Source organism: Colletotrichum destructivum, chromosome 5 (assembly GCF_034447905.1).
Source record: "Colletotrichum destructivum chromosome 5, complete sequence".
NCBI classification, from domain to species: domain Eukaryota; kingdom Fungi; phylum Ascomycota; class Sordariomycetes; order Glomerellales; family Glomerellaceae; genus Colletotrichum; species Colletotrichum destructivum.
In genome coordinates, this window is record NC_085900.1 from 1784190 (window position 1) to 1805089 (window position 20900).

At 55.9% G+C, this 20900-nt stretch overlaps 7 protein-coding genes across 7 annotated transcripts; 4 read left to right on the top strand and 3 right to left on the bottom strand.

Moving 5' to 3' along the window:
* The first annotated feature begins 7 nt into the window (after positions 1-7).
* CDEST_08128 (uncharacterized protein) lies at positions 8-8033 on the top strand. The gene is made up of 3 exons (XM_062924287.1): positions 8-765; positions 827-7096; positions 7156-8033. Exons 1-3 carry the CDS (start codon positions 331-333, stop codon positions 7615-7617), a joined length of 7167 nt encoding a protein of 2388 aa, XP_062780338.1. The 5' UTR covers positions 8-330; the 3' UTR covers positions 7618-8033.
* Positions 8034-8607: 574 nt separating this feature from the next.
* CDEST_08129 (uncharacterized protein) lies at positions 8608-8841 on the bottom strand (the record flags this gene model as incomplete). Its single annotated transcript, XM_062924288.1, has 1 exon — positions 8608-8841. One exon carries the CDS (start codon positions 8839-8841, stop codon positions 8608-8610), a length of 234 nt encoding a protein of 77 aa, XP_062780339.1.
* A 129-nt stretch (positions 8842-8970) lies between these two features.
* Positions 8971-10062, bottom strand: CDEST_08130 (Putative ankyrin repeat-containing domain superfamily). The gene has a single exon (XM_062924289.1). It carries the CDS (start codon positions 9994-9996, stop codon positions 9088-9090), a length of 909 nt encoding a protein of 302 aa, XP_062780340.1. The 5' UTR covers positions 9997-10062; the 3' UTR covers positions 8971-9087.
* A 402-nt stretch (positions 10063-10464) lies between these two features.
* Positions 10465-11872, top strand: CDEST_08131 (uncharacterized protein; the record flags this gene model as incomplete). Its single annotated transcript, XM_062924290.1, has 2 exons — positions 10465-11141; positions 11243-11872. The coding sequence occupies exons 1-2, from the start codon at positions 10578-10580 to the stop codon at positions 11870-11872; spliced, it is 1194 nt and encodes a 397-aa protein (XP_062780341.1). The 5' UTR covers positions 10465-10577.
* An 88-nt stretch (positions 11873-11960) lies between these two features.
* CDEST_08132 (Putative Annexin superfamily) lies at positions 11961-14833 on the bottom strand. Its single transcript, XM_062924291.1, has 2 exons — positions 12525-14833; positions 11961-12455 (listed from the first exon to the last, which is right to left on the bottom strand). Exons 1-2 carry the CDS (start codon positions 14352-14354, stop codon positions 12132-12134), a joined length of 2154 nt encoding a protein of 717 aa, XP_062780342.1. The 5' UTR covers positions 14355-14833; the 3' UTR covers positions 11961-12131.
* A 1337-nt stretch (positions 14834-16170) lies between these two features.
* On the top strand, positions 16171-17888 carry CDEST_08133 (Putative fumarate lyase family, L-Aspartase, fumarase C, fumarase/histidase; the record flags this gene model as incomplete). The annotated part of the gene is made up of 2 exons (XM_062924292.1): positions 16171-17612; positions 17699-17888. 2 exons carry the CDS (start codon positions 16171-16173, stop codon positions 17886-17888), a joined length of 1632 nt encoding a protein of 543 aa, XP_062780343.1.
* Positions 17889-19384: 1496 nt separating this feature from the next.
* On the top strand, positions 19385-19723 carry CDEST_08134 (uncharacterized protein; the record flags this gene model as incomplete). The annotated part of the gene is made up of 1 exon (XM_062924293.1): positions 19385-19723. The coding sequence occupies one exon, from the start codon at positions 19385-19387 to the stop codon at positions 19721-19723; it is 339 nt and encodes a 112-aa protein (XP_062780344.1).
* Positions 19724-20900: the final 1177 nt, after the last annotated feature.

Sequence of the window (20900 nt, forward strand, 5' to 3'; positions counted from 1 at the left end):
CATGTGGTCGAAAGACAACAATCTCCATCCTTACGTCGACTTGACAATCCTCCACTCCCCAGCCTCCTCAAGCTTAATTGATCTTGTCTTTTTTCGCAAAGGCATCATTCGCCCAAGAGGTTGCGACTCGGCGAATTCTTTCGTATTGTTTCCTTTCACGATTTCGCTGGGTTGCCCTTCGTCAGCTTTGCTTCGGTCTTAATGTTTACTCCATGAGCGGGACCATTGACGAGAGACGTTTGCGACGAACGACACGAAAGCGACACGACCCCGCGGCTCTGAGAACCGCATTCTTCTGAAAATATCTCATCCTCCACGATTCCTGACACAATGGCGCAACCGCGAAATAACCCTTTCGCTAGGACTTCGCCCGGTCCTAGCAGCAGCCGGCCGAAATCCGCAGTCTTCTCCTCCCCTTCCCCGCTGTCGGCGGTGTCTACGCCCACGTCGCACGCCAGAAATCACTCGACTGCCTCAACAGCTCCCGCAGCGCCCGCAGCACCTGTTATGTTCTCGGGCACCGGCCACTTCCGCCACAACCGCTCGGATTCGAGGAATAGTGGCTCCGGAACATTTGCGCCCTCATTCATCAAGACCGAGGAGATGCGCCGAGGCTCTGACGCGGTCAGAGGCATCGAGGGAGAGAATGATTTCTCAGGAAAGCGTTATGTGTGGCTCAAAGACCCCCAAGTCGCCTTCGTGAGGGGCTGGGTGGTTGAAGAAATGGAGGGCAGCAAGATACTCGTCCAGTGTGACGATGGTACGGTGAGTATTGTTCTCTGCACATCTATGTCGGCAGAGCGCATAGCTAATCCACGCCAAACAGCAACGAGAGGTAGATGCTGAAAGTGTTGACAAAGTCAACCCCGCCAAGTTCGACAAGGCAACCGATATGGCCGAGTTAACCCATCTGAACGAGGCATCTGTGGTCCACAACCTCCATATGAGATACCAAGCGGACCTAATCTACACTTACTCCGGCCTCTTCTTGGTTACCGTCAACCCCTACTGTCCGCTGCCCATATACACAAACGAATATATCAATATGTATAAGGGCAGGAATAGGGAGGACACGAAACCTCACATCTACGCCATGGCCGACCACGCTTTTCGCAACCTGGTGGACGAGGGTGAAAACCAGAGCATTCTTGTCACTGGCGAGTCAGGTGCTGGCAAAACCGAAAACACCAAGAAGGTCATCCAGTACCTTGCGGCTGTTGCCCATTCAGAGTCCCCAGTCAAAAACAAGTCTCAGCAGTCGAACCTGTCTCAACAAATCCTCCGTGCCAACCCTATCCTCGAAGCCTTCGGCAACGCCCAAACGGTGCGCAACAATAACTCGTCGCGATTCGGAAAATTCATCCGTATCGAGTTCAACCGGGCTGGTGCAATCTCCGGCGCATTCATCGACTGGTACTTGTTGGAGAAGTCTCGCGTCGTGAGGATCAATGGACACGAGAGAAACTACCACATCTTCTACCAGCTCCTCAAGGGCGCGGATGGGAAACTGAAGCAAGAATTCCTCCTGGATGGGCTTGATGTCGAGGACTTTGCCTACACACGTGCTGGCCACGACACCATTGTTGGGGTTTCCGACCGCGAGGAATGGGACTCGTTGATGGAAGCCTTCAGTGTGATGGGATTTTCAGACAAGGACCAAAACTCGATCATCCGTACCATCGCTGCGGTTTTGCACCTCGGAAACATCTCCGTTGTCAAAGAAAGCCGTGCTGCAGACCAAGCCCGGTTGGCCCCCGACGCCAAGGAACAAGCTGCCAAGGTGTGCAAGCTGCTCGGTGTACCTCTTGAGCCATTCCTGCAAGGCCTGCTTCATCCCAGAGTCAAGGCGGGCCGCGAATGGGTTGAAAAGGTCCAGACCCCCGAACAAGTCCGTCTAGGGCTGGACGCCTTGTCCAAGGGTATCTACGAAAGGGGGTTTGGCAACCTCGTCACGCGAATCAATCGCCAGCTGGATCGTACGGGTATGGGACTAGACGACTCACGCTTCATCGGTGTCCTCGATATTGCCGGTTTCGAAATCTTCGAGGAGAACAGTTTCGAGCAACTCTGCATCAACTATACCAACGAGAAGCTTCAGCAATTCTTCAACCATCATATGTTTGTGCTCGAGCAAGAAGAGTATGCGCGGGAACAAATCGAGTGGCAGTTCATCGACTTCGGTCGCGACCTCCAACCCACGATCGACCTGATTGAGCTGTCCAATCCGATTGGTATCTTCTCTTGCCTGGACGAGGACTGCGTGATGCCCAAGGCAACCGACAAGTCCTTCACCGAAAAGCTGAACTCTCTGTGGGACAAGAAGTCGAACAAGTATCGACCCTCCCGGCTAGGCCAAGGCTTCATCCTCACACACTACGCGGCCGAGGTCGAGTATTCCACCGACGGATGGCTGGAGAAGAACAAAGACCCGTTGAATGATAACATCACACGCCTCCTTGCTTCCTCTACAGATAAACACATTGCCGACCTTTTCGCCGACTGTGCCGACGTGGATGATGACCTTGGAGCCAGCCGCAACAGGGTCAAGAAGGGACTGTTCCGAACCGTCGCTCAGCGCCACAAGGAGCAGCTTCACAGCCTGATGGCTCAGCTTCACTCGACTCATCCACATTTTGTCCGCTGTATCCTGCCGAACCACAAGAAGAAGCCCAAGCAGTTCAACAAATTGCTCGTTCTCGACCAGCTGCGATGCAATGGTGTCCTCGAAGGCATCCGTATTGCCCGAACCGGGTTCCCCAATCGCCTCCCCTTTGCTGAATTCCGTCAGCGGTACGAAGTGCTTTGCAAAAATGTTCCAAAGGGCTACCAGGAGGGTCAGGCTGTGGCAGCAATGATGCTCGAGAAGCTCGGTTTGGACAGGAGCTTGTACCGCGTAGGTCTTACGAAGGTCTTCTTCCGGGCCGGTGTCCTAGCCGAGCTGGAAGAACAGCGCGACGCCCTTATCACCGAGATCATGTCTCGATTCCAGTCTGTTGCACGAGGTTACATCCAGCGACGTGTTGCCTACAAAAGACTATTCCGGACTGAGGCTACCCGTATTATCCAGAAAAACTTCAGCACCTACCTCGAACTTATGGAAAACCCGTGGTGGCAACTAGTCAGCAAGATGAAACCCCTCTTGGGAGCCACTCGCAGTGCTACAGAGGTCAAGAAGAGGGATGCGATGATTCGCCAGCTTCAGGATAAGATGAGGCAAGAGTCGGACGACCGCCACAGGCTAGAGGAGGACAGACGCAACGTCCACAACGAGATGGTGCGTATCCAACAGACCTTGGAGAGCGAGCGCGCACTTGCCCTAGACAAGGAAGAGATCTTCAAGCGCCTGCAGGTGCGAGAAGCGGAACTCGAGGAGAAGCTCTCTGGTGCCATAGAAGACCAGGAGAGACTAGAGGACCAACTCGACGACCTGCTGGAGGCCAAGAAAAGGGCCGAGAACGATGTCGAGAAGTACCGGGCTCAATTGGAGCAGGCGGCCTTGCTCATTGCAAGACTGGAGCAAGAAAAGTCGGAACTCTCCGCACGAACTGAGGAGCTGGAGCGCTCCATCGATGAGATTTCCAAAAAGCAATCCGAGCGCAGCGAGCAGGAACGACTGCTCGAGGACGAGATCAAGATGTTACAGAGCCAGCTCAATCTCAAGGATCGTAAAGCGCGAGACTTGGAGAGTAAGCTTCTCAAGGTAGATCAAGATCTCGAAGTGAAACTGCGAACAGCACAAAAGGAGCTTCAGTCCTCAAAGTCGAGGGAGTCCCAGCTTGCGCTCGAGAACCGCCAGGTCCAACAACAACTCTCCGAACTGTCCAAGACCTCGACAGACTACGAAGATCTCGTGCGGAAGAAGGAGAGCGAGCTTTCTGTTCTGCGGGGCGACAACAAGAAGTATGAGATGGAGCGTCAAACCTTTGAGGAACAAAAGAAGTCACTGGTGTCCGAGAAGGAAAACGCAGCAGCCAAGCTTCGCGAAGTTCAGGCTGAGATTACTGCCATCAAGTCGCAACAGTCACAGCTCGAGAGGGAAGCCGAGGACGCCAAGAAGCTTCTCGAAACCCGCCTCTCCGAGGATGCCCAAGCAGACGAAAATCGTCAGGTTTTGGAGGCCCAGATCAAAGACCTCAAGGATGAGCTCTTCAACATTCAAAAGGAGCTTAGCAAGGAACGCCAATCTCGTGATGATGTCCTGCTTCTGAGCGAGCACAAATTCAACGCATTACAGGAAGAGTACGATCACCTGAACGAGTCAAAGATCATTATAGAAAAGGAGCTTTACGTTCAGCAAGACAACCTGCGTCGAACCAAAGAAGCCCGCGATACAGCGGAACGGGAACGCGATGAAGCACGACAGGAGATCAGACGCCTTCGTGTCGCCAAGTCTCAAGCTGAAGAAGCCCGCGTGCAGGCTGAGGTCGAAGGCGAACGAGCAGCTTCTCGGGCCGCTCGCGAGAGAGAGGAAAGCCTGCGGAAGGACCTTGATGCCGCCCAAGAGCGACTGAAATGGTTTGAAGACGAGTGTGTCAACCTCAATCGCCAAGTCGAGGATCTCAACAAGCTCATTCTCTCTTCTGGCGAGTTCGGCCTCAAGAATGATCAGGAGAAGGAGAGACTCGAGCGAGAGTTGGTTACTGTCAAGGGTCGACTCACAGCCTCAGAAAACGACAACCGTGCTCTTCTCAACAAGATCCAGCAAAAGGGGCTCGAAATTGCCCGTTCTAGTTCCAGAGCGAGCGAAGCCTCCAGGAGTCAAGTGCTGGGCCTGCAGCGCGAGAAAGCCCGAGCAGACGAGCAGAACGCCCAGCTGAACAAACAGCTTGGTGAGGCCCAGTTCACCATCGCCGGCCTCGAGAAGAAGGTAGAGAAGCTGCAACTCAACCTGGAGGATCTGAACCATGAGGTAGCCCGGGAAGCTAAGACCTCGAGGAACGCCGAAAAGACGGCGTCGACAGCCGCGGCGCAGTTGGTTGAAGCCAACAGGACCATCGAGTCTGAACGCCAGCTTCGCACGCAGGCTCAGGCCAATGCTCGCACTCTGCAATCAACCATGGAAGCTAGGGAGAAGGAGCTGCAAGAGTTGAGGGCTCAGATGCTCAAGGTTCTCAAGACAGTCGATCCCGAAGTTGTTATCCCGCCTCAAGCGGACGGCACAAACGAGGGCGCACTCAGCAAGAACTTCGATCTGGTCAGGAAAGTCGAGGATCTCCAGCAAAACCTCCGCGTCCAAACCGCCGCGCGGACAAATGCCGAGACTCAGCTGGCCGAGCTCCGCTCTGCTCGGGTTGACTCTCCCATGAGAGGCAAGCTCGAAGAGATCAGTCCTAACGAGGCCCCTTTCAATGGTTCGCCCACATTCCGACGATCCAAGTTGCAGACGCGCCAGTACTCCAACAACTCGACTCCGACTCGACGATTCGAACCGGAACCTCTCGACTCTGCTCGCTCCGATAAGACTGCGGACATCCTGAGCTTCAATAACCGCATGGATCTCAAGGCCGAAGTCGAGGAGTTGCAGAACCAGCTTCAGATTGCCGAAATGCAGAACCGGCATCTCCAGAGCCAACTCGAGCGTGGCTCATCGCCCCTGGAGGATTTCGACGAGAACTCTTCGGTCCTTCGTGTACAGAAGCTCGAGAAGGTCAACAGCCGCTTGCACGACATGCTGGACGATTCAGCCAAGAAGGTGTCGGCTCTGGAGAGAAGCGTTAGGACTGGCGAGTTGTCCCTGCGGGATATTCAGACTCGTTCGCACGAGGAGATCCTTGACGCGCTTAACAGCCAAGAAGAGGCGCGGCGCTCACTTCTGCATAGCCATAGGGATGCCATCTCAGAACTGTCGGACGTCAAGAACCATTTCGAAAGGATGCGCCACGACCGGGCTGCCCTCGAAGTCGAACTCCGCGACACCAGGGCCGACCTCGAGGAAATGACGATGGCTCACGAGCAGGAAGCCGCCAGTCGGAGCCAGCTTCTACAGGAGTTTTCCGATCTACAAATCCGGCTCGACAACGAAACTTCCAAACTTGCCGACGTTGGGTCCAGCTTGAACCTATACAAAAGTCGTGCTGATGAATACTTCAGTAAGTTGGAACAAGCGGAAATTGCGGTTCTCAAGGCCAGTCGAGCGGAACAGTTTGCGAGGACGCAAGCCAAAGAAGCCGAGGAGACATACGCCGAGATCATGTCTGAAAGAGAAAAGATGGACTCCACGATCGAGGACCTGCAGCGGCAGAACCAGAGACTGGAAGAGAAGCTCGAGGACCTATCGACCGACCTTGATGCCGCCACTCAAGCTAAGAAGCGCTTGCAGCACGAGCTCGAGGACTACCGGAACCAGAGAGCCAACGACATTGAGGACAAGGAAACAAGCATGGAGCAGACTCGCAAGAAGTACCAGGCCGAGTTCGCCACGCTGACCAAGGAGCTGGATCTGGCCCGTGAGGAGAAGCTCTTCAAGCAGGCCGAGATTGCCCGCTTGCGTGAGGAACTTGACGAGCTCCGCTCCAAATGGGACGACGAGGTTCTCAACAGCTCGACGTGGTCTAAGGAGAAGGCCCGCCTAGAGTCGACCTTGGCCGACGTTGTGTCCTCGCGCGACGAGGCCGTGAATGCCCATAGCGAGGCCCAGGGCAAGATTGTGACCTTATTGTCGCAAGTCAGATCCCTCCGCTCGTCGGTAGATGAGGTTACTTCCGAGCGAGATTCCCTTGTTCGGGAGAAGCGCAGCATCGAGGCTCGCCTAGAGGAGGCCAAGGCCGGTCTCGAGGACCTCACAAACGGCGACAGCGCTTCTCTGCGCGATGCCGCAAACATCGACAAACAGATGCTGGAGCTGAAATCTAGTCTGGCCCAGAAGGAGGACATTGCCGCAGCCGCGGTGGAGAAGATGAGACGTGCCGAAGCATTGGCATCGGAAATGCAAAAGGAGGCCATGGTTGAGCGAGAGGCCAGCTCTCAGCTTCAGAAGGACAAGGCCGCTCTGGAGAAGGCTCTAAACGAGATTCAGATCAGGTGCGTTGATCTCGAAACCAAGGGCTATTCCAGCGCCAGCCACGATATCAAGTTTTTGCACAAACGCATCCAAGAGGTAAGCCAGGATGTCATTCCACCATCATTCAGATCGTTTATTGACATTGTGACTCTCAGCTCGAGTCTCAGCTTGAAGAGCACGAGAACGAAAGAAACAAGTCTCAGCGATCGGTCCGCAACGTTGACCGGATTGTCAAGGACCTTCAGGGCCAGATCGACCGCAAGGACAAGCAGAACACGCAGCTGCAGGACGACGTGGCCCGCATGCGTGACAAGGCCGAGAAGCTTCTGCAAACGATTGAGGAACTTCAGTCGTCGGAGTCTGAAAACCAGCTCCAAGCACGCCGGGCCGAGCGGGAACTTCGCGAGGAGAAGGAGAGGGCCATGCGACTCGAGCGTGAGCTTGAAGGCATCAAGGCGTTAAGATTCGAAAAGGGAGCGGCGTCTGCCATGGGGAGCGTTCGCGGTGCGTGGCGAGCGGGGTTTAGCGTTGACGACGAAACCGCCTCGATGATTTCTGTGCCCAAGCGGAAGAGCAGCCTTAGTCGGGCGCCGAGTCTCACCAAGGGTTTCTTGTAAGAAGTGTGAGACGTCCCGGGGGGGGGGGGGGGGGGTTGTAAAAAAGCATGCGGGTGAGACGTTGTAATGTTTAAATGAACTGACTGGCGTGGGTTGTTTTGGCGTTGAACAACGGCCTGCGAGGGCCGTCTGAGGAACAGGCGTGTGTGTGTATTTGTTTCTGTCAGGGCGGGAGTGCATGGTATTTCTTCCGTATACGTACGGCGTAGGGTAAAGCATTGGTTTGCGGTTGGTCTGTATTGCCAGAATCACATATTGCCGAATTATCTCATGGAAAGATAGATCAGAGGAACGAAGAAAGGGCCTTCCTATGTTGTGAAGTCGATCGATCTCATCATCACGGCCAAAATGTTTGTGCCGCCAGATCTCGAAAAGGGGCCAATTTAGTAGACACAGACTTTAATCTTCACCTTTCCGCGACGAACAATTTTATCAACGAAGACTTTGTTGAAGACTTGAGCAAGTCACCCATCTAACCCCCAATGCTATCACCACATGTTCTGTTTGCAAACCACATTTACTCAATACAACGTATGCCTGCGTCAATATTGCAGATATCATCTACGATATCCATCCTCATACCCGTCCGACTGCCTGCACGCCCGAATTTAATGAAGCCAGACCAACGACTTGTCCGCGATCGATATCCGAGACGAACAGCGGCATGATGCCGGCTTTCTAACCGCTGGAAATGAACTCTACGATGGAATATGACTGAAGAATACGAGCTAAGCTTATGTTTTGCAATCCTAAATGTCTCTAGGAGGAAGCATGGCCAAAGTACAATACCATAAGCGTCTTAATCCTAAGTGTAAAGGAATTCTTCGCCTCTGCATTAGATGCTCTAAACTAGGCCCAGGATCATCAACATCTGGAGGAGCTTCTCGCCGAACAGTACGAAGAGCGACTCCAGCTCCTTCAGGTCCTTCAGATCCTTCAGGATACTGTGGCCAACATTGCCCTCTCTCTTTTATTTCTCAAACGCAGTTCCTACGGCCATTCGTGACACTGACGGAGTGTGAAGCATACGACCCCGGGCCGAGCGATGTGACAGACTGTTACCACCAACAAGCGCGGATAACACAGAATCGGCGATGGGAGGAGAGATGAGTGAAAACCAGACAACCTCAAACTCCACAGATCGGCCACTCGAGGTGTCAAGTACACCACCCGGATCACCAATCGTCCATATCTCGCCGCCCAAGTCACATCCTCTGTCGCCATGTCCAGCAGGCGGTGGGTGTACCAGCCGACACCGTTTTGCCATCCTCAATAAACCCTTCCTCAGCCGTGAGCCCCTAACTCAACCACGTATTATAAACAAAACAAAAACGGACATCCGTCAGAGCAATATCAGCTAAAGGCTGTGGGATGTGTGTTTCCGTCTTTGTCGTGAGCATGGGACGCAAGAATCGTACCTACCAGTAAACTCTAGTTACTAGGACTAACTATACAAAGTGAAGGGAAAGTTTATAATCCCCATATCGACCTGGCTAGCTGTCTCATGCTCTCTCTATCGCCGCAATCGGAAGGGTATGAACTGTCGAGAACGTGCTCCAGAAAGCCAGCCACCTCCCTGTGTCCATGATGCCGAGCCTCCTCTGCAGCGGTTCTTCCCGCCCTGTTTCTCGCTTCCATGAACAGGATCCTCTTCGCCTGCCAGGAGAACATGCGCTCCTTGTCCCCGGGCAGCTCATGTCGGTCAAACTCCCCCGGGGTGTTCGCCCCGTCATCCGTGTCCCTGCCCACAAAGGCACGCAGCACTGCCCTTACCAGAGGCAGCCCCCCTGTCCGCGCGGCGACATGCAGCCCGTTGTCACCCTCCCTGTTCTGATGCATGAACAAGATGTGCCTCTCGCGTTGGCCTTGAAACCGTGCCGTCCCGTTTCCGCAGGTTGGATGGAGTTGGCACGCCCCAAAAGCTCCGATGCGCCCCGAACGGACAATGGCGTGGACGAGCGAGTCGCCCGTCTCAGGGACAATGGCCTGGAGCCAAATATCAATGCCATCACAGTTGTACCGCTTGTAGGTAAACTTAAGGTGTAGATCCTCTTCATTTTCCATGTCCAGACTTGGAACTGACCGGAGAATGTCCTGGACAAGCAGCGCAGGGAGGGGATCAGGCGGACTGGCAGAGCGGCTACTCCGCCGACCCCTGATAGTGGGAATTAGACTGACAGGGACAGGTAGGGTCGGACAATCGAGGAGAGGGGGTTGGGACTCCGAGGACAAGGAGGAAAGGCTGTTCGAGCTGGATTTGCGACTGTGTTGGGGGCGGGTTGACGCCGGATCAGGTGAACCGGATGGTTCTGAGAGGGTGACTGGGTTATCATTGTCGTCGTCGGACGATTCAACGTCGGGTCGGAAAAACCTGGACATGTTTGACAGCGCACCGGAGGATGTATGTGTTAATACAAGAGGCGGGAATTTGTGATTGTTTTGAGACGCAAGGTAGTGATGTTGGAGAAGGTAAGATGTCCTCCGTGTGAAATGGCATGTGAGTTATGAACTAGGCGTACAGTGGTCGTCCGCCTTCCATACCCCTGTCACCCCACCCTCCTAGTATCTGAGTTGATTGTAATGCTGAGTTCTATCGCTGTATACGTCTTGCTCATAGTAAATGTGAATCAGCTAACCCTGATATGATAAGTAGGTGCTGGTCCCAAGCTTCGTGCGCTCATGCTGATGCCGCGTGTTTAACGGGTGTGACTCAAATGACGATGGATGGTTGCCTACATGCGGGCAGCCGTGGCACGCCCAGAGAGAGGGGGGGAAGCAGTCGAGGCGAGGTATTCGAGCTTTGCCTCTGCTGCCCCCCGTGTCTCCTCTCTTTTGTCTTTGTCTTACTCTGGATCTTCGATCGAAGCCTCATCACGTTGTGGCTGTTGTCTTCTCCATCTTCTTACTGGCTGTCGTCCTTGCAACAACGAAGCAAGCGCGCCTCTACATGGACATCCGACATGGGCACATCAAGTAGTCACGAGGTTCGCCAGATGGTGGACGAGGCCGTCGTTGCTCTGCGGTCCGGACAGCCGCCGCCGCCGCTGCCGCCGCAGCAGCAGCAGCAGCAGCAGCATCAGCCGTTCCGACGTAGGCAGCTCCGCGAGGTGATATCCCTCGACGACGACATTGTGGTCTTGGACGAGGGGGTCGTCAGCGGCGGTAACGGTGGCGGGGGGTTTCACTACATAGATTACGACACCGACGGCGTTTGGGAACCTTCCTGGAGCTCGGACTCTGATACATCGGCCTGCGAGGAATGCTGTTATTGTTTGACCCTCAAGGGGAGCGAGTGCTGCTACGATATCGCAGAGTGCTGCAATAGCGGTACGAAGGACTGTTGTGCGTCGGGACGCAAGAAGTGCGGTGCGAAGGCAAACAAGACGAAGAATAAGTGCAAAGAGTGCGAGAAGATACAAAAGTGTAAGAAATGTAGGAAGAAGGGATCTTCGCTTTGGAATCGCCCCAAGGAAAGAGTCGACTGGGGTGGCGACGTCGTCGGGTTTTCGAGGCGTCCTGGTGAGGTATGTACGGCCCGCCGAGGATCCAATCTTCTCTGTTCTGTTTGAATATGGGAATGGGGAAGACGAGGAACATGGGACTGATAGACGACAAAACAAAACAGCAAGACCCGCAGAAATGGGGCCTCAAAGTCGACGGCCATTCCTATCTCGCCAATCCAGGGAGCGAATCGGCTACGCATGTCTGCGGCGGGACCTGCTCCTGCGGACGACGACGACGACAACAGGCAGTTCGACATCGGACAGCGCGGAGACGCCTGGACGATATTCTGGGTCGCGAGGACGAGTTGCAACCGCAGCCCGGCCGGAGGCGCACACTGCTGTTCGACGAGTTTGAGGCGTTCCCTGCTGGTATGTCAGGCGGCGACCGCCCCGAGGATGAATATCAGTACCATGAGCGAGATGGACTCGGGGAATCGAGGTGGGAGCCGAGGACAAGGAGGACGACGAGAACGAGGGCAAGAAGGGACGGGAGCGTCGACGAGGAATTCTTCATGATGCATGGTGCGTTGGGGGACGGTGACCGTTATAGGGACCTCGGGGACGGTGGCGGGCACGGAGGGAATAGGGGGCGGGCGAGAAGCTGGGATAGGAGATCGGATCTGGATGAGAGGGTCGGGGAGATTGACGACTGGTCCGAGGGGAGCTCATACGCGGTTGGGGAAAGGGACAAATTGGTCGTTTCGAGGAGGGAGGAAGGTGGAAGGAGGATTGTGCGGTTTGAAAGGTTTTGACCCGACAGCGGTGTATCAACTCTGTGTAAGTCGGAGCAGAGTAAATAAACATCAAATAAAGGGGGAGAGGAGGGGAGGGAGAGGGTCATATTGGCTCAAGATGGTGGCATTCCATATTCTCAACGGCGCATCAGACATAGCATAGATAGGCCGTTCGGACAGATTCCCCCATGGCTCATAGTCTCATTATACATCTCATCCATCTATCATCCGTCTCTTTTTCATGCAACGCATATATCTCGTTTAATCAACCATCACCCTACCGGACTTGCACCGATACCTTCTCGTAGCTCTTGACGTCGTTCGGCATGCGGTAGATGCACAGCTCCCGGCAGAAGAGACCCCACTCGCCGCTCGTGCCCTCCCGAACAGCCTCCTGCATGTCGCGGCCGTAGCGCTCGCGGTAGGCGCGCTTGATGGCCTCGAGGTGGTGGCGGTCCCAGTGGAAGCGGACGAGGCGTGAGATGAGCAGCTCGCGGCGCAGAGCGTCCTTGCGGCTCGCCGTGAGGGCGTGGTGGACGAGCAGGGCGTCGCGGACGGGCTTATTGATGACGCCGTTGAGGACGTGGGCCAGTAGTTCTCCCTGATTCGGTGATTGTCAGAAAAAAGAAGTGCACTCCCGGGCCGTTGGATGTTTTGTTGTTCCACTCACCACAAGGTTACCGCTCTTTTTGAGCGCGTCACGGGCAAAGTTGGATCTGTACGTCCGCTCGTACAGCTTGAGCACCTCGCGGAGATGCGAGTCGCTTCTCTGCACGACGATGCTGATCATGAGCGACTCGCCGCCCTTTTCCGACTTGACGGCCTTGCGCAGATCCGCGACGTCGTCTTCGACAAGGTGGTAGTCAATGGCCAGGCGGCGGCCGTAGGGATCATACTCCTCCATCCTGCGCTCCTCGAGCACCAGGAGCACGGCCTTCTTGAACTTGTCCTCCTTCAACTCTGTCTTCATGCACTTGGTCAGGCTGTTGTCGTACTTCTTGTCGCTGAAGCCGTCCTTGATGAGACGGATCTCGTGGTTCGTGCGGCCCATGAGAGATTCGATGAGGAGCTCCCGCCGCGTCTTGTCGCCTTGGTACCAGAAGTTGGCCCAGTATGCCTCGCTCTCCCATTGTCCCAGCGCGGTGGAGTAGCAGGCCTTCATGAGGTTCGGCTCGGCGTCCTTGAGGCGGGAGCGGATGTGCTTGGCCACGTTGACACCTTTGCGGTCCGAGCCAGTCTTGACGAGCGCCTTGTACTCCCTGCGGAGATCCATCACCTGGTCATGGGTAAGGCCCGGAAGAATCTCAATCAGAGGCTCGGGATCCGGGTGTTTCCTGTCGCTGCGGAGCGCCTTTGCGATTCTCGCGGCATCGTCTTCGATGTCGTGGAACCGCGCCCGCCGACGTCGCCTGCCCTCGTCGTCGGAGCCGATTGGGGAGAGTGGCTCCATGACCTGCAAATCCTGCGACGAAGAGGCCAACAGCATCGGTGATGGCATCGGCGACATGTCTTGGTATGTGCCGTGATACGACTCCAGCAACGGCGATCCCGGCGCGTTCGCCAACGACATGCTCATGTTCAGTGCGTGATGGCCCGTGTTTACAGACAAGTTAGACATGCGATGAGTCGGCGGCTGAGGCGACTTGTCGCGCATGCGGCTGCCGGGCTCAACGGTCAAGATGTTGGATGAGACGCGGGGATCGTTGCCGTAGTAGGCCTGGGCGCCGGCTGAGATCTGCGGCCCTGGGCTCGGCGCGCGGCCAGAGTACCGGGGCTCAGGGGCCAAGCCCGGCCTGGACGCGTGGGGATCGAAGCCGTACGCGAGGTTCTCCTCCAGTGCCTTCTTCTTCTCCTCCTTCTTTTTGGCCTTCTCGTCGGGCTTTGCATACTCATAAGGCTGGGGCTGGGCGTAGGCGTAGCCGCCGGGGGAGACAGGGCGAGGAGGCTTCGGAGGGGGGTACAGGTCGGCCGTATCTGAACGAGGGGGTCTAGAGGGCGGGTACTCGGCCTCATTGCCATACTTGCTGCTGCTGCGGCTATGATTGCTGTACTTGGCCGGGAGGTATTTCAACTTGTCGTCATCGCGTGGTTCGGGCGTGCGCGCGTGCTGGTCTTCATAGGTTTCGCGCGAGTTGCGGTAGTAGCTGTCCTGGGGAGACGGGGGTGGGCGGTAGGACGGAGCAGCGCGGCGGTCATCGTAGTCGTAGAGAGACTTGGTGCCGGGGAACATTGCGTCGCTGGTGTCTTCCGGATAGGGGATGGCCCCCGACATGGTGGTGCCGGAACCTGGTTCGGCGGTGACGACACGCGCGGCTCTGTCCCGGTCCCCCCGGTCCCGGGCATACCTGTCGTCAAGGTCGTCCTCCGGGTAAGCGTAGCTGGGCTCCCGCGGGGGGTCGACCATGGCAGGGGGCGCGGGGCCGCGACTGCGACTGCGCTCGCGACGGCCCGGGGAGCGCGAGCGGGTTCGACGACTACGGTCGTCGACCTGGAGAGACATTGCGGTCTGCTGGGAGGTTCCTGGGGATTTCGAACCGGGTTTGTCGCTGTAATTTTAGTTTGGTGGTGAGAGTGAGAGTGCGAGCTGACGCTTGGAGCAGACAGAGGTGGGGTGGGGTTCGGAGCTCGAGTTAAGACAAAACGTGCGGAACGGCAAGTGAGGGGCTTTGTTCGTCTTGAAAGGTGGGCGGGCTGTGGACAGTCCACAGGGCGTAGGGCGGCGATTCGGGCTCCTCTTTTTTATTTTTATTCCATCAGATGGGCGTGGGAGAAGATGGGATGTCGCGTGCTTCCTCTCTCTTACTTGAAAGGAGCAGCGCAAGGCGGCATTCAAGTACTCGTATCTGAAGCTCGAGGAGGCAGTGCGGCAGTCACAGTGGAGGCGTTAGGTATGCAAGAGAGAAGAAGGAAAAGGGGATTGCAGCAGATGCGACTCTTGACTCCTAGACAAGGGAAAACGGGGGTAAGCATGGCCCCAGGAGTAACCAGCCAAAAGAGGCGGCGTGTTGGGCTGAAGGAAGTGAAACCCACATTGCTTCGTCAACCCCTTTCTGGCCAGCGCAAGCCACAGCAGCTACAGTCCCATGCAGGAAGCTAATGAGGCTCGCGTCGTCCCCTGTCTGGGGTGGTGGCGTGCCGTTGCGGTAGCTTGGCAACGGGCCTGTCGTATAGGCTGCTGGCTGCTGGTTGCTGGCGAATAAGGCACCGCAGCATTACCTGCATCACTCGTCCCAGTATGATGAGGTAGGTGTGCTTCTTGGATCTGCTGATCGCCGTCCTCCGTCCCCTCCGTTCAAGACTGTCAGACGCTAAGGGTGTGTGGTTGCGTTGAGGAGCCAATGGTCGCGATGGCCTCAGATCTTGGGACTCCCGACAGTGTCAAGCTTGTCAACACCGCTATTTTGTGCATGCATCAAAAAACACTGAGGACTGAAATGAGTCCTTCGGGGCCCGGAGAGGGGGGGGGGGGGCAAGTAGGAGTCAGAGTGGACCTTGGTGAGGGAGGAGGGGCTGTGAGCGCCGGCAAGTCCGTAGTAGCAACGGGTCCACGGTGCTCCAAGAACGACAAGCACTCCGTCCCCGTGGGAGGCGGCGGCGGCGGCGGCGGCGACGGCCAAAGAAGAGCCCTGTTGTGAGTGATGACATGCTGCAGCGGAACGGGGCCGGGATGCCCGCTGAGCTACATACACTGCCTAGGTACCTGCTCTATCCCTTTGCTCCAGCTGCGGACGCTGCAAGGGACTTGGAGGCCGGATGCTGGATGCATGCATGCTGCTTGCATCTTGCCTCTTGGACTGTGTTTCCTATGCTTGGCTAATAGTGACGACAACTTCGGCTTCGGGGAATGGGATAGCGGTGGGAGCCGAATGGCTAAGAAGTCATCGTGGGGAAAGCCAGCTAGCTGCCTTGCATGCTTAGGTAAGTAGCATGGGTTGGGCATCTTATGGGGAGCCGGAGATTTGCGGCACACTCCCCGCGTGGTGTCGCCGTTGTCGGCACATACATCGGGATAAGCCGGATGCACGGGCCGTTGAAAGCTCCACACGCATTCGAGCTCCCAATCTCGGAAGGAGATCGAACTTCTGTTGATTGAATCGGAAAAATCGAAGCTTTTTTTTTTTTCGTCCTTTTTTTCCGTCGGTTTTTCTCTCGTCCTTGATTCTTCTGTAAATCTGTCGAAACTGTTGCGCGTCTTTTCTTGTCTACAAACGTGGTCAGAACGCACCAATTGGCTAATTTCAAGTTCAAAGCGCCGCTTTTTCGGTCGTCTCTCCAATTCCCCCATTTCTCCAACCAAGAAAACAACACGGTCCGTCATGCTTCGTTCGGCACCCGCTCGTCGCGCCGCTTCCGGCCTGGCGAACTCACGGCTTACCCTTGGGCCGAGGACATGCGCGAAGAGCCTCTCCACATGCTCGACCCGATTCACCTCCTCCCCCGCAGCTATTTACCCCGCGGCGAACTCCTCCAGCAGATCAGCAAACTTCACCAGCCCCTTCTCCCTCCAGCGAAGCATTCACACCACCGCCCCCAGAATGGCCGAGACACGCACCGAGAGCGACGCCTTTGGCGAGATCCAGGTCCCCGCCGACAAGTACTGGGGCGCCCAGACTGAGCGTTCCCTCGAGAACTTCAAGATCAACCAGCCCCAGGACCGCATGCCTCCCCCGATCATCAAGGCCTTCGGCATCCTCAAGGGCGCCGCCGCTGCCGTCAACGTGCGCTACGGCCTCGACGAGAAGATCGCAAAGGCCATCCAGCAGGCCGCCGCCGAGGTCGCCGATGGCAAGCTGCTCGACCACTTCCCCCTCGTCGTCTGGCAGACCGGCTCCGGCACCCAGTCCAACATGAACGCCAACGAGGTCATCTCCAACCGCGCCATCGAGATCCTCGGCGGCGTCAAGGGCAGCAAGAAGCCCGTCCACCCCAACGACCACGTCAACCGCTCCGCCTCCTCCAACGACACCTTCCCCACCGTCATGCACATCGCCGCCGTCCTCGAGATCGAGAATGAACTCATCCCTTCCCTCAAGAGCCTCCGCGACGCCCTCCAGAAGAAGGTTGACGAGTTCGACGCCAAGAACATCATCAAGATCGGCCGCACCCACTTGCAGGATGCCACCCCCCTGACCCTCGGCCAGGAGTTCTCTGGCTACGTCGCCCAGCTCGACGCCGGCATCAAGAGAGTCGAGAGCTCCCTGCCGGACCTCCGTCTTCTCGCCCAGGGCGGCACCGCCGTCGGCACCGGCATCAACACCTTCCAGGGCTTCGCCGAGGCCATCGCCGAGAAGGTCTCCAAGATGACCGGCACCGAGTTCAAGACCGCCCCTAACAAGTTCGAGGCCCTCGCCGCCCACGACGCCATCGTCCAGGCCCACGGCTCCCTCAACACCCTCGCCGGCTCCCTCTCCAAGATCGCCCAGGACATCCGCTACCTCGGCAGCGGCCCCCGCTGCGGTCTCGGCGAGCTCATCCTCCCCGAGAACGAGCCCGGCAGCAGCATCATGCCCGGCAAGGTCAACCCCACCCAGTGCGAGGCCCTCACCATGGTCTGCGCCCAGGTCATGGGCAACCACGTCGCGACCACCATCGGTGGCATGAACGGACAGTTCGAGCTCAACGTTTACAAGCCCCTGATCATCCGCAACCTTCTCCACAGCGTCCGCATCCTCTCCGACGGCATGCGTTCATTTGAGAAGAACCTCGTCGCCGGCCTCCAGGCCAACGAGGAGAAGATTGCCAGCATCATGAAGGAGTCGTAAGTCCCCCAAGCCCCCCCCCCCCCTTTCCTACCGTTCTATCTCGCTTGCGCATTCGTGTGTCTGGTCCACTGACACTCGACAGCCTCATGCTCGTCACCACCCTCAACCCTAAGATCGGCTACGACATGGCCTCCAAGGTCGCCAAGAACGCCCACAAGAAGGGCCTCACCCTCAAGGAGTCCGCTCTCGAGCTCAACGCTCTCTCCGAGGAGGACTTCGACAAGCTCGTCCGCCCCGAGCTCATGATCGGCCCCAGCGCCTACAAGTCGTAAACAGGCAGCTGTTAGCCGCCATGTTTTGTGACCCTCATCCTTCTCCTTATCTTGTTTAAAGTCCCTAGTAGAGAGCCAAAGTCCTCTTTACAACGCCTTGTGTAAAACTACGTAACGATATCCTGTTACCTGTGAAAAGGAAACATTGCGGTCCTTGAGCGATCCGTTTTGTAGAATTTGAAACTCGTAAAATATGAAGCATCCCATCCACGATAAGCCCGTGAGTCCGGAGTCGGTGAGCTAGCTACCCCGTCCTTCTCGCATGTGATGTGAAAATGGTATAACCCCGCACCACCACATGTTGGCGCCGTCTCGGACGCCTCACCTAGCGATCTCAACGCACGGCATGGGTACTTACGCCCATCATCTCAAGTTTGGGACAGCTCCTGTCATGCATCCTTTTTTGCGATGAGACGAGGGTGCACGTCCACGGATCGGAAGAGGCTCTGGCATGAATCTCGACTCTTCGTCGTATGGCTTTGGCAGAGAATTGTGACAAGCCAAGGCTACTACTGTGTCTTGGGATCTGGCGAATAAAGGTCTAGCTGGGAATGAAGTGGACGTGCTTTTCGTACTACCATACACCGTACGAGTCGAGACACCGAACTATTCGCTCCTTCAATGACATTGGGTCGTCCGTGGGGTTCTGTTCAGTATCTACCTTACTTGCCAGCGTCGGAATTTGAATCCCTCGAGCTACCCCGCCCGGCGCTTCAGTTGAAAGACGTACATTAGCTGTGTAGACCTAAGCTTAAGTGAGCCATCTTTACGACCAAGTCGTTCTTCACACTGCACGCAATCAGTCGTTCCCAGCGCCTGAGCTTCCGGTTCACTGCAGGAACGTTTTGAAATGGATCTCGCCTCATTTTTCAATGGAGCCTCCAGTCTTATCGCTGTCTTTGACTAGGATCTCGCACTCGGCCGCCTCTGCCATAACGTCAAGTCTTTTGACTCCGACATGGCGGGACTCATGTGCAAAGCTGGGATCCAGGACCGAGATACGTCTCTGGACACTCCAGGCTACTATACACCAGTAACAATGTACTACAAGTGACCACAAATACGTGTCGCGAGGAGTAGAAACGACACAGTCACGTTTTCTCCCTGCAGAACTTGGAGACCAACTGTCAAACTGATCAGAGAGTCTTCAAGACCTCGGGGGATGCGAGGGAAATCACCGAGGAGTATCTTTCTCCGGGCTCAAACTCGACGACGGAGGATCTTAGCGTGGCAGCGGCAGTGGCACCTGAGGTCGCCCCGGGCACGAGAGCCGAAACGGTCTTTCTCAAAGCTACGGAAAAGCAGCCCTATGTCGAACTTTTGCTGCAAGACCTCAATTCTCGAAAAATAGCTGCCGCAGTCGCGAAGCCTTGGAAACCTCCGGACAACAAGAAGCTGGAAGAGGCTCTGAGACAACGCCGGGAGTGGAACGGCGAGCTGTCGGAAACGATGCTCTTTTTTCGATGTAGCGGGAAATCAAAGGCATCCAATCCGCAATGTCTGCGCTTTCCCTAGAGGAAACCAATGAGGACATCGTCACATTACAAATTCTCGAGGCGGCTGCTCAGGCTAGCTCACATGACGACGTGGCGAGGTCCGACGCGTTAGTGATCCAGGTCCTCTTGTTGGACGATACCGGCATGAACCAGGAGGCTGATCTATCACAGTCTCTTCATTATTTAGGCCACAACCCTGTCCTCGTTCTTCAACATTTGGATGAGAGACGGGTCGTGAGATCACTGATCGCCAACCACACACGTAGGGAAGCTCTCGTCGAAAGGTCGAAAGGTCGAAAGGGCCGTTTCCAGCTCCTCTCAGGGTATCTCACATTTTGAATTATGAGGCGTTCCACTGTGGTGTGTGACCAGCCAACTTCACATCGCCTAGCTTCGCGTAGTAATCTGACAAGAAGAACTGACGAGTCTGCCTCGCAGAACTGGACCAAGAAGTCATCGGTGAGACCAGAGAGCCTTTTCCAGTCGCTTTTGAGCTTGCAAGGGCACTCTACAACCTCACGTCACCATGAACGGCATCAATTCTGTAGAGTATACTTGGACAGTTTCTACGCCGAGGGCGATGCCGGTTTTTGAGACCAGGGCAGCTCCGCTATCCATTCTGACAGTGATGGCTGAGTGGATGGGCCTGGAACAAAGATTGAAGTGGGAGCAAGCCTCTGTCACATCCCGCATGCTCATACCTCCAAGTTGATCGACTTCGATCAGTTCCGGTAGATCTATACAGCCTCGAATGTACGGTTGCGAGAGGATCGGTGCTTCCATGGAGAGATTCTTGAAGTGTACGTATTCGGAAGCCACTCTAGTGTTGCGCTGGAGTGTGCCACAGGCTATCGGAGATATGCCAGCTGACGGATCCTGTAAAGGAAGACTCAACGACTCAGAATCCGGGAAATGTCGACATGAAGGGATGGCCGTCCGGGACCTGGAGACAATCCAAAAGCATGCCCGAACCACGAAAGGACTTCCTTGGCCGAGGCTGGTCCATGATGAAGAGTCTTTGTCAACATCGGACCTACTAACTACGGCAACCGGCGTGGAAAGGCCGACTCGGTTCATTCGAGAGCGAAGAGGCCAAACGGAGAGGGGAACAACTTCAAGGCACAGCAGGGTCTAGTTTTACCTCTAGAAACAGTCATAATGCCATTATTGTGGTCAAGCTGGCCCAGAAGGCCAAGCTCTCTGACACCTTGAAGACGATGCGTCAATGCTACAATAACCACAGCAGTCCAGTTGTTCCGTTGCTACATTGTCCACAACTGTCTTGACTGCTGACTGCCGTCAGTCCATTCAAACTTGTCCGTAGCTCCCGTAGCCCGTTGTGTTCTGCACGCTTACCATCCATCTGGGCAACTGTAGGGACCCTCAGAAGCTGCATTCATCCAGACGCCCGTCCAGCTAGACGCAAGGCTTCAATGCCAACTCATACATAGCCCAGAAGCTTTCTCGGATCAGGCTGAGCATTCCGTCGATCCCAACCGATATTTACATACGACTG

Excerpts from the sequence above, each read along its gene's own strand:
- CDEST_08130 (XM_062924289.1), bottom strand. The coding sequence starts at position 9,996 with ATGTCCAGGTTTTTCCGACCCGACGTTGAATCGTCCGACGACGACAAT.
- CDEST_08132 (XM_062924291.1), bottom strand. The coding sequence starts at position 14,354 with ATGTCTCTCCAGGTCGACGACCGTAGTCGTCGAACCCGCTCGCGCTCC. Across the intron at positions 12,456-12,524 it reads AAAAGAGCGGTAACCTTGTG|GGAGAACTACTGGCCCACGT; the intron begins GTGAGTGGAACA and ends TCACCGAATCAG.
- CDEST_08128 (XM_062924287.1), top strand. The coding sequence starts at position 331 with ATGGCGCAACCGCGAAATAACCCTTTCGCTAGGACTTCGCCCGGTCCT. Across the intron at positions 766-826 it reads TCCAGTGTGACGATGGTACG|CAACGAGAGGTAGATGCTGA; the intron begins GTGAGTATTGTT and ends CACGCCAAACAG. Across the intron at positions 7,097-7,155 it reads TGCACAAACGCATCCAAGAG|CTCGAGTCTCAGCTTGAAGA; the intron begins GTAAGCCAGGAT and ends TGTGACTCTCAG.